Genomic DNA, 12807 nt, shown 5'->3' on the forward strand with positions numbered 1-12807 from the left:
CTGTGCGTGTTTCTGTGTGTCTGTTTGCTTGTACCCTCACCCTGACCACGGCTTTCAACCGATTCTGATGAAACTTGACACACACATAGCCCAATGTCATAATTCAAAACTAACGCAGTGAAAATTTTGAAAAGTTCCTCCAGTTCTGAAAAAAATCGATAAATTCGACATGGGGTCGAGAATCAGAAACACGAACCACAAACTGTCTAGGGGACGCAACTCCACCTTTTTTAAATCTCAAAAAAAATTTACCATCATTTTTTTCCATTTTTTTGCTATTTTTTGGCTATAACTCTCTAAAAATGCTTTATAGTTATTTCCCTTACAAACCTGAGCAACGCCGGGCGATACTGCTAGTAATAAAATAAAATGACAAAGGAATAAACGATTATCTTATGAACTGCATTAGCTAACAGCTGTTTCTGCTATAAGATGCAGTGACATTTTTAAAAATTTAATTCTATAACTTTTTTTTTTTACCTTTCTCATGGCACTAACTTCAAATTATAATGGTGATTATATGGATAGTAATTATGATGAAATTTATTCTGGCATTGTTTAGGTAAAGATGGCTTTCATTTTTTCTTAGATGGACATAGCATACCCAAGACTGCATTATTCAATGTGTCTTTTCCCTTTTTATATTCCGACAATGAGAGTATGAATTGAAGGTTTGGCAGCTATTTCTAACAGCCCAGCTGTCATGAAATGGCTTCTTCTGATGATGATGGTGATGATGATAGTGAATGTGATAAAGATGAATAAATGATGATAATGACAATGACAGTGGTTGTAGTGGTGGTGATGGTGGTGGTGATGGTAGTCGTGTTGGTCAGTGGCAGACTGGGTCTAAAAATATTGGTTGCCAGGAGACTAAGAGGACCCACCCACAACTACAAGGGGGCCCACCTGCAACTACAATGCAGTATTCTTTTCAACTGTCTACAAACACAGCCAGGCTGAAATAATTAATGCATTCTTCAGGAGTGAATAAAAAATTCTCAAACTTGAGCTCCTTAGATACTAATATGGGCCTCCATATATGTATTCTAATTGCACAAGGGCCCACTTGCCATCGGGCAAGCTGGTAACCTGGCCAGTCCGCCAATGGTGTTGGTATTGTTGTTGGTGGCAGTTGTGGCGATGGTGTTGTAGTGAAGGTGATAACGATGATGTTAATCATGATGTTGATGATGATGATGATGGTGGTGGTAGTGGTAGTGGTGGTGATGGTGGTGGTAGTGATGTTAGTGGCAGTGGAGTGATTGTGATTATGATGGCGGTGGTGGTGATAGTTACAAGGTGGTAGTGATGATGATGATAATAATATAGATAGTGGTGGTGGTTGAGGTGATAGTGGTAGTGGTAATGGGGGTGATGGTGGTGGTGGTGGTGGTGGTGATGGTGGCAGTGGTGATGTTGATGATGATGATAGTGATGGTTTGTAGCGGTGGTGGTGGTGGTGGTGGTGGTAGTGATGATGATGATGATGATGATGATGATGATAATGATGAGGGAGAAGAGGAAGAGGTTAATGTGGGTGGTGATGATGATGATGATGATGATGATGATATTGGTGCTTGTTTGCTGAGTTAGTATGGTTGGAAGTGTTGGAGTTCGTGGCAATGGTGGCCGTAATGGAAGTGAAGTTTGTGTTAGCTGACAAACAAGGGATGTGACAGTGATAATAATATCTAAATCATCTCTGCTACATACTTCCAAATATTTGCTTATAATACCAGACTGTGTTACCTGAACGTGTCTGTCAGCCACATAAATGGGTTTTTCACAAGGATTCTCGACTTCTCCAAAAATATCTTCAAACAAATCTACATATTTTTTAAAGTAAAAAATCATCATTACTCTCTTCTGTTATTATCATTATTATTATTATTATTATTATTATTATTATTATTATTATTATTGTAACAACAAAGGTGTGTTAAGTGTTCCATTTGGTCACATCACCAATCTGTTTGATTACCTCTTCAGTACGGCGCTGCCATGAACCACCTCTACCTGTTTGCACCAAATTAAGGGGGTAAATCTTACAGACACATGCACACACACACACACACACACACACACACACACACACACACACACACACACACACACATACATACATACACACACCTGTAACAAGTTTATTTTCTCCCTACAATTTGTTTTCTCCATTCGTCTTCTCCTCCATCCTCTTTCCTCCTTCACTACCAGCACCACCACACACCACCACTACCACACATCACAACTGCCACCATCACCACCACTATTACTAGCACCTACACTACTACCACAACCACACCTGCCACCATTGCTGCCAGCACTAGCATCAGCAACAGCACCAGCACCACTACCAATACCACCACCACCACCTCTACTGCCACTGTCACTGCTACCACCACTACCACCACCACCACCACCTCTACTGCCACTGTCACTGCCACCACCACCACCACCACCACTAAAACACAGTACAGTTATTGCAGTAGTCTAATGTATCATCTATACTGGACATCACTTTAACAACACAGTGTATGTAGCTAGAGAAGTCAACACCCTCTTTTAAAGAATTGAGTATTACACCTTCCTTTAAGGAACCCTAAAATTTAAGGATCTGTACACCTTCTCAAAGGGATTGTACCTTTAACTACTGGAACACATAACCTCAACTCATTGAGCCCTCAACATGGCAGAAAAGATGTGGGATAATTTACTCCAATGTATATTTTTACAGGTAATTACTGCAATTATTGTACAGATAACACTGTAACAATTTTTTTTGTTACTCCCTATTTGCTTCTATCAAGAAATCAAAGGAAATGCTTTTGTGACCTGGACATCAATGCTTTGAAACTGACTTATTTTCTCATTATATTTCAGACAGATATTCAGTGCTGAGTTGCTGAAGCAAAAATATTGATATAGCAAATATTCTGCTCAATACCACAAATTTGTTTGTAAGTTGCTTGACCGTAAACACTTGAGTATGTCCATTAGTGGCTGACAATATATGCTTCTCTTATCATGAGCAGGAGCAGTTGGGGAGCATCATAGTGATGTGTTGAGAGGGATTCTTTTGGATTTGAATAAATATCATAACAAAAGCAAAGTTTGAAGGAATATTAGCCATTTTTCATATTTTCTAGAGGTAAGCAAATAGGAAATAAGAGTTGCTACTCAAGGACAAAAATCGTGTTACACATTGTAATTATTTCTTAATCTTCTTTAAATTAGTGGCATAGTAAAAGTTTCCAGTGCCTGAGGGTTGGGTTGTAAAATCACTTCTAGTGCTCCCACCAAGACAGGTTTGATAGATCCAGAGGAAATGTTGTGTGCCTTTATACCTGAAGCTGGAGTTGCCTGACCTTTTCTCATTTTCTCACTTGTCCTCTGGTTTATATTCATAACAAATATATTTTTATCTTTTAATTGTTTTAGTGATTTAACTGTGGCCATACAAGGGCACCACCTTGAAGGGCTTGAGTCATGCAAATTGACCCTAAGCCTATTTTCATTTTGTTTTTAAAGCCTGGTACTTATTTTATTGAACTTTTTTGTCGAATTGCTAATTTACTGGGGCATAAACACACCAACACTGGTTGTCAAGTGGTGGTGGTGGGGGACAAACACAGACACAAAGACACACATACATAAAAATATACATATACATACATACATATACATATATATAAATACATATATATATATATATAATGGGCTTTCAGTTTCTATCTGCCAAATCCACTCACTAGACATTAGTTGCCTTGAGGCTATAGTAGACAACACTTGCCCAAGGTGCCACATAGTGGGGTTGAACCCAGAACCATGTGGTTGGTAAGCAAGCTTCTTACCACACAGTCATGGTTATTTCTATTTTATGTTTTTTTTTATAAAATTTTTTCTGCCTTCCAGGGTGACCATCACCCTGGGAGGAAACTTTTCCTTAGACCAGAGAATTGAACTGAAAAAGCTTGTAACAGGATCAAGGGCCAGGTGATAGAGTTAACCTTTTAGAATTTAAACCAGCCACATCCAGCTCAAATATTCTGTTTTATGTTCACACTGACTAGATCTGGCTTCTTACACCTACCTTACAATGTCGTTATAAAAATAAACAATCACATCATCAAATTATCAAAGTCATGAGATAATGCATGGTTAATCCAAAACAATGTGAATAGATAAGCATTATATTTGAGAGAGTAATCTGAATGCTAATGGCTTAAACTAGGTAACAAAGTAAGTGTTAACAATAGTTATGGACTTATTTGTACAGATATAGTCCATACAATAAGCCTTTGCACAAATTTCATAATCTACACACTTTTATTGGCAAGGGTTGGGTTTATTTGAGATTTTCATTAAAGGCATTTCCACAAAATTCCACACAACTGGATCAAATCTTGAAACTGGAACTACATATTCTGGAGCTAATTCCTTAATTAGCTGATCATATTTGCACTTAAGCTGAAACAACGGAAGAAAAAATGTAGATGAGTGATTTTTAATCAGGGTACTGTTATATCTTAGTGATGGCATAAAGCATTTGCTAGATATTTTGTTCCTAATATATGCACTATGCCAGAAGTTGTGTGTGTGTGTGTTGAATAAATTGACCCTGATTTTTGACTTGCATTTGTTTTATTGATCCCCGGAAGAAGGACAAAAGGCAAAGTTTATCTTGGCGGGATTTGAATTCTTTAGTTTCTAGAAAGACTAAAGAATCCTCTCTGTTCCATGTTGTCTCCATTTGTTTAGAACAATGTAATTAAGAGAGCGAGAGTGTGTGAGATAGATACTTAGATAATAAATAGATAGATAGGTATAGAGAGAGGGAGGAAGAGAGAGAGAGAGAGAGAGATGAAAGAGAATAGAAATAGAAAAATGGCACAAGTGGTATGATAGGAGAATAGCAATTGGAGTGAATGAGAATGATGGAAGAAGGAAGGATAGTGTGTGAGAGAGAGAGAGATAGAGAGCGAGGGAGAGAAATGGAGGCAAAGAAGTCTGTCATAAACCCTAGGGCTCATAAAACTGGACCTTAACCTGGTTTCCATAGCATGGCATATCATATAAGGGATGAGATTACAACACTTACCCTGCACTGGACAAAAATCATGTTACAGTGGGTAATTACCAAAACAAAACTAAAAAAACGCAACTAAAACAACTACCAAAACTGGTACCAAATGTTATTTTCTATATCTGACAAGATAAGGAGAATAGATTAGTTGTATGTCATCAGCCTTAGATTGGTAAACAGAATCGGAAAAGATCAGCATTTAATGTTTTTAATCATAATGCCTAATCTTTTTTTTCTTTTATAATTTATGTATGTGTTCCTTTTCTTTACAGGTTTTGTTACTATTTCCATTAATATCTGCTCAAGGTAAGAGTCCTGTATACTAATAATTACATATATAAAATACTGAATTCCTTCAATTGAGATTTCTTTCAATCTTTTTACACAAGTCTTTCCTCTACTCAGTACTTTTGAATGATATTCTGTGTAGACAGAGGCATTGTTGTGTGGTAAGAAGCTTGTAGGTGGTGGTGCTGGTGGTGAAAGAAAGAGAGTTCTTTCGAATAGTGGAGTCCTGTTCAGAAAAACATTACAATTATATCTTTTGGTGCCCCGACTTGCGACTGAGGGATTGCCTGCAGGCGGCAAGAGAATTGATAGGGGATGATTGAAGAGACTTGGTGTCTCAGTCTGGGTAAGAGGTTATTGCCTCATTTTTGTGTGTTTTTCGTTGTAGAAAATAAAAAGAAAATTTGTAATGAAAACTAAAGAAAGAGGTTTAATACCTCATTTTGTTTTTTAAAAAGAATAATGTATTACAGAAGCAAAAAATCGGCTGGCGTTTTTTGTCTTCTCCCATCAACATCATTTTTTTCCTCTTTTTTCATCATTCATCTCATTAATGTTTCTGTCCAATCCGCAAGCTACTCCTTGTAATGCTGTCATGGCAAATTTGATGAAATAAAGAAGCTTGCTTCCCAGCCACATGGTTACAAGTTCAGTCCTCCTGCATGGCACCTTTGGCAAGTGTCTTCTGCTGTAGCCTTTGGCCAACCAAAGTCTTGTGAGTGGATTTGGCGAAGAAAGAAACCTGTCATATATGTGTGTGTATGTGTGTGCGTGCATGTGTGTGTGTGTGTTTGTCCCCCTACCACTGCCTCCAATCTAGCGCAGTGGATTAACACAGCTCTTAGAGGGTTGGATGAGCAAGATGTTATATAATGTCTGTTCTAGCTCTTTCTTGTTTTCATGCTCAAATTCTGTCTTGGCCTGCTTACTTAACTGGTTAACATAATCCATCAATTGGTTTGACACAACTGCCTGATACCTGGGTTGCTTTTAATGGAGCACATTTTGCTTTTTGCATTCAGGTCACACTTCTAGTGTGAGAATACCTTTGTTTCTTCCACCATTCAGGGATGACTTGTAGAGGATCATGGGTACTGTCTTTTCACCTGAAAAATGGAAAAAAAAATTATGTGGGCATGGCTGTGTGGTTAAGAAGTTCACTTTGCAACCATATCATTTTGGGTTCAGTCCTACTGCATGGCACATTGGGCAAGTGTATTCCACTATCGCCCCCAGCCAGTAAAAGCCTTTTGAGTGGATTTGAGTGACAGAATCTGTTTGGAAGCCTGTTGTACACACACACACACACACACACATGTATATGTGTGTGTGTGCTTGCATGTGCCCCACTCCCACAGCTTGGCAACTGGTGTCGGTTTGTTTATGTCCCCGTAACTTAGCAGTTTCAGAAAAGAGACCAAGGAATAAATATCAGACTTACAAAAAAAAAAAAAATATTGGTTTTGATTTGTATGACTAAACCCTTCAGGATGATCCCCCCCCCTTCATAGCTGCAGTCCAAAGACAAACAAATAAAAGGTAAAAAAATGAAAGATGTATACTGTATGCCCTGAAACTATTATGAAGGGTTGAGTTCGATTCCCAGCGACGCGTTGTGTCCCTGAGCAAGACACTTTATTTCACGTTGCTCCAGTCCACTCAGCTGGCAAAAATGAGTTGTACTTGTATTTCAAAGGGTCAGCCTTGTCACTCTCTGTGTCACGCTGATTTTCCCCGAGAACTACGTTAAGGGTACACGTGTCTGTGGAATGCTCAGCCATTTGCACGTTAATTTCACGAGCAAGCTGTTCCGTTGATCGTATCAGCTGGGACCCTCGTCGTCGTAACCGGCGGAGTCTTTATGAAGGGTTATATTTGGCACAAGTGTCACTGGTTGCCTATACCTGCTTTTGGTGACAGGTCTACTCAGTCAGGGTCGACCCTTTTTATATTTTTAGGCGACTAAGCAACAACAATTAAGAAAGCAGATTCACATAGAAATTGAGCATTTTTGGTGACCCACTCCTCAATCCTATCTTTCTATCCTCCCATAAGCTACTGAATTTTTTTTTGTCAGTTCTAGTTGATTTTCTTACTGAAGTTCATTTTATCAATTTGTGTCATTCCTAATTAATTTTCTTAACAAGAGTTCATTTTATCAAAGATCTAAACTTATTATTAATGAGCTTGTTCTGTAAATTTTATGATATCCCTTGTTCTGTTACACTTCTCACCCTCCTGCACATACCGCTGTTGGTATCTGAGTCAGCTGATTGTTACACAGCATGCACACACACACACACAAATAAATAAATATAAAATAAATAAGAGAAGAAATATAAACTAAATAATGGAGAAAGAGAAATCAGAAGTTAAGCACTGATCAAAAAAAAAAAAGAAAAGTTTAAAAAAACCAGAACTTAGGATACTAGTATATTAAGTTTTTGTTTGTATATATATTTATCGGTGGATTCTCTGTTGAAATAGTTTGTCTTTTACAAAACAACAACATTATCCATTTTCTATTTTTCTGTTTTTTTTATTAGTATTTTCTTACAATGTTTATCTGTGCGTTGTGAAATAAGTTGTTGACAAGTTTATAGACTGTGTCATCTTTACTGTACTTGACACCTTTAAGTGAATAACATACCACATGTCTGAACCAGCTCGTCTTTGGTGACCTTTATAAGCAAATAACACCTCACTCACTTTGTTGCATAAGGATTGAATTGGTGCTGGATTTTATTTTCATTTTGCACTTATAGGCACAGGAGTGGCTGTGTGGTAAGAAGCTTGCTTCCCAACCTCATGGTTCTGGGTTCAGTCCCACTATGTGACACCTTGGTCAAATGTCTTCTACTGTAGCCTCAGGCCAACCAAAGCTTTGTGAGTCAATTTGGTAAACGGAAACTGAAAAAAACCTGTTGTATATATATATATATATATATATATATATATATTTTTTTTTTTTTCTTCTTCTCTAGTTTCAGCTCAGAGCTGCGGCCATGCTGATGCACCGGCGTTTAAGAAAATATGTATGAAAAATAAAGTAGCTAAACTGCCGTGACCAGGATTCGAACCTGGGTTACCATGGCCACAACGTGGGGTCCTAACTACTAGACGATCACGGCTGACAGATCGTATATATATATGTGTGTGTGTGTGTATGTGTGTGTGTGTGTGTGTGTGTGTGTGTGTATTTGTGTATGTGTGTGTGTTTGTTCACCCCCCTCCATCGCTTCACAATCGATGTTGGTGTGTTTACGTACCTGTAACTTAATGGTTCAGCAAAAGACACTGACAGAACAAGAACCAGGCATACAAAGAATAAGTCCTGGGGCCGATTCGTTTGGCTAAAGGCAGTGCTCCAGCATGGCTGCAGTCAAATGTCTGAAACAAGTAAAAGAATAAAAGAATATTTTCATTATTGATTGTGAGAGATGAAGCAAGCTGCAGTGTGTGAATAGAAAGTAGATAACTCTGACTCTATGAAACAAATAAGATCCAATGAAAAACTTTTACTTTATGTAATGTGTGCAATTTTCGCTGATTAAAACCTTTATTTATTTGACACTCACTATGCTCAGTATAATAGCTTGCATTTAACTATACAACTTTTATGCAGTGTCAATGTCATTGCTTTGTATAACAATATCATTGCTTAGCTTGTTATTGCTCTAGTTATTTTCAACAATATTAGAATAACTACCGAGATTTATATGTACTGTACCATATACCAGGCGTCCCCAACCACTGGGTTGTGGGCCAGTACTAGACTGTAGGCTGGTTCCTGGCTGTGGATCATTTGGTAGGAGGCTGCACAGAAAGAATGAATTTTTAAAATTTCATTCCTACATTACTGACTACCATAATCTGCAGGGTGTTTTTATATTATATATGTATTCTACATGCAATATATATATATATATATATATTATGTAGTATATATGTATTATTACCTACATGTGTAAGGCAGTGAGCTAGCAGAATTGTTACCTCTCCAGGCAAAATGCATAGCAGTATTTCATTCCTCTTTATGATCTGAGGTCAAATTCCACTGAGGTCAACTTCGTCTTTCATCCTTTCAGGATCAGTGAAATGAGGATCAGTTGAACACTGGAATTAATGTAATCAACTATCCTTCTTCCACTAAATTTTAGGCTAAAAGAAATGAGTGCATAGATGGTCAGTATAATGTGCAATATATGCCACTGGTACACCTGTAAAAGATTTTCCTTCCCCCCCACTTCACATCAAACTTGGTCACATGAAAGATTTCGTAAAAGCAATGACATACAATGATTGTGGCTTTCAGTACCCAAAAGTAAAATTTGGTGCAGAGAAAAGTGATGCAAAACTGAAAGCAGGCATTTTCATTGGACCCAAGATCAGAGAATTGATATCTGATTGCAAATTCAGAGGTAAACTGAATCCAGTTGAGCTGATGGCATGGGATTCATCCGTGTTAGCTGTACAGAACTTTCTTGGAAATCATAGAGCTGGAAACTATGCTGATTTAATAAAAAACATGCTGATAGCATATGAAAGAATGGGATGCTGAATGTCCCTTTAAATGCACTTCTTGCATTCTTGTCTTGATCCTTTTCCAACTAATCATGGTGCCGTTAGTGTTGAGCATGGTGAGAGGTTCCACCAGGACATATTTGAGATGGAAACAAAGTATCAGGGCCAATTCAATCCGCACATGATGGGTGACTTGCAATGGGAGACCAGCATGATGCATAAGCACAAGAGCAAGTGTCTAAAACATTTCTGAGCTCAGCTTATCAAAAATAAAGTGAGTATTCCCTTAACATAAATATACTATGTACCATTATATTATGATACTATTTGCCTTAAACATGAATATACTATATACAGTACAAATATACTATTATAATAATTATTTACCTTGAGCTTAACTATTCCTGATATTAATATAGCATTAATATAATTATGTTCATAACTCGAAATCCTGATGTGCTACTGCAATTCTGAGTTCAGATACAGAATCAGCGTATTTGATTTAGTACTTGATTGGGTAGCAGACAATAACTTTTTTTTTCATTTCCCAGTGTAATTACATAAATAAATATGATTCCGCAACAGCGCTGTGCTAGTAGGGTACTTCATTGGATAGATTGCTCTTAATGCACTACTGGATCTCTTTGAATTCCCTCTCTTTTATACGTGCCTATATATTCACACACACATACTTACTTTTCTTTACATATTTTTTATTGGCTTCTGATTTTTGTCTTCTGACTTCACATATATCCTACTTTCCGCATTTGTAAAACTCATATACCTATCTACCTATATACATACAAACATACATACATACATACATACATACATACATACATACATACATACATACATACATACAATCAAACATACATACATACACACACATACACATACCTACCTACCATATGTATGTGTGTATGTATGTAATTGTGTGTGTGTGTGTGTGTGTGTGCATGTAATCATTAGATTATATACAATGCACTTTGTGTTTTTCTTGTGTGTAATTTCCTGGTCTGTGGAAAAATTGTCTTGCAAGAAACCAATCCGTAGTGCAATAAATGGCTGGAAACCATTGCCAGATATGATATTATGATTCAAGTTATTGTAAGAGTCTTGTACTTAATCTCTGGCAGTACAGTTTTATTGCTCAAATGAAACAGATTACCAAAAAGTAATTATTCACTGATTTCTATGCTTCTATTTCTTGGCTTAAAGAATTAATCATGCAAGATCCTTTTTTTGATATAGAGGTCACTGTGATTAGGAAAAAAAAAATTTTTTGCCAGTGAGTCTTCATCTAATCTTTAAGTTTCTGACATAAAGCAGTCATAATTCTTGAGCTAAGGCAGTCAATTGACTGAGTTGTGAGAACAACATATAGAATACCTTGTGGTGTTATTACTTCTGTGTCTCTGCACTCTCAATTAAAAATCCCACCAAAGTCAACTTTGCCTTTCATTTTTGGGGGGTTCATTGCTATTGCTTCTTCTTCTTCTTCTTCTTCTTCTCCTCCCCTCCCCTCCTCTTGCTTCTCTTCCTCCTCTCCTCCCACTCACCCTACACTCCCACTCTCACTCTCACTTCACTTGCTACTCGCCTTCTATTCCTTCCTGCCTCTCCAATCTCCTCCCCACCCTTCCTCTCCCATTCACTCCATCTCCTCCTCCCATTGCACTCCCTCTACATTTTCTCCTTATTGACAGCATCCCAGTACAGGGCCTGTATATCTCTTATTAACCACTTACCTATCCCTAGTTTTTGCATCGCCCACCAAATAAGGGATTGGGAGATCCTGTCAAAGGCTTTCTCCAAGTCAATGAAACCCAAGTATAAGGGTTTATCTTTGGCTTGGTATTTCTCCTGCAGTAGCCTTACCAGAAATATAGCATCAGTGGTGCTTCTACCAGGCACAAAACTGAACTTCATCTCATCTAAGCAAACTCTCTCCTTAATTAGTTGGGCTATGACCCTCTCTGTGACCTTCATCACCTGATCCAGCAGTTTGATACTCCTGTAGTTATTTCCATCTATAGCATCGCCTTTACCTTTGTAGCAGTTGACTATGGTGCTGCTAAGTCAGTTATTGGGTATGACTCCTTCATGAACTACCTGATTTACAATATGAGTGACTAGGCCATGACCCACACCACCAGACTTCATATCCTTAATTGCTTTATCTACCAGGGTGCTATCTTTGGTTATTGTGTTTCATGATATATTTTATCTTTTCTTTTGCAATCATTGGATTGTGGACATGCTAGGGCATTGCCATGAAACAATTAATCAAGGAAAACTCCAATACTTTTTTTTTAAAGATTGGTACTCATTCTATCAGTCTCTTTCACCAAAGTGGTGAGTTATGGGGATGTAAACAAACCAACTGCAGTTGCCAAGTGGTGGTTGACACAGATAGAGATACAAATAGAGATACACAGACACAAACAAACACACATACCTTACTCTCTCTCTCTCTCTCTCTCTCTCTATATATATATATATATATATATAGGTGCAGGAGTGGCTGTGTGGTAAGTAGCTTGCTAACCAACCACATGGTTCCGGGTTCAGTCCCACTGCATGGCATCTTGAGCAAATGTCTTCTGCTATAGCCCCAGGCTGACCAATGCCTTGTGAGTGGATTTGGTAGATGGAAACTGAAAGAAGCCTGTCGTATATATGCATATATATATGTGTTTGTGTGTCTGTCTTTGTCCCCTAGCATTGCTTGACAACCGATGCTGGTGTGTTTACATCCCTGTCACTTAGCGGTTTGGCAAAAAAGACCGATAGAATAAGTACTGGGCTTACAAAGAATAAGTCCCGGGGTTGATTTGCTCGACTAAAGGCGATGCTCCAGCATGGCCGCAGTCAAATGACTGAAACAAGTAAAAGAGAGAAAGAGA

At 37.9% G+C, this 12807-nt stretch overlaps 2 protein-coding genes across 6 annotated transcripts in view; both read left to right on the top strand.

Moving 5' to 3' along the window:
- Nucleotides 1–12807, top strand: part of LOC115219654 (trichohyalin-like) — a 259067-nt gene that overhangs the window by 95308 nt on the left and 150952 nt on the right. The gene's annotated exons all lie outside the window — the stretch shown is intronic.
- Nucleotides 1–12807, top strand: part of LOC118766255 (fibrillin-1-like) — a 68130-nt gene that overhangs the window by 14163 nt on the left and 41160 nt on the right. For 2 of the 3 annotated variants that reach the window (XM_036509560.1, XM_036509561.1), the window contains exons 1-2: nucleotides 2440–2737; nucleotides 5359–5392. In XM_036509560.1, the coding sequence (XP_036365453.1) occupies nucleotides 2690–2737; nucleotides 5359–5392 (82 nt within the window). In that variant the 5' untranslated portion in view covers nucleotides 2440–2689. Of the gene's footprint in view, nucleotides 1–2439; nucleotides 2738–5358; nucleotides 5393–12807 lie in introns of those variants that run through there. The other variant, XM_036509562.1, reaches the window with a different exon arrangement.

The sequence above is a fragment of the Octopus sinensis genome, linkage group LG15 (genome assembly GCF_006345805.1).
Source record: "Octopus sinensis linkage group LG15, ASM634580v1, whole genome shotgun sequence".
NCBI lineage: Eukaryota > Metazoa > Mollusca > Cephalopoda > Octopoda > Octopodidae > Octopus > Octopus sinensis.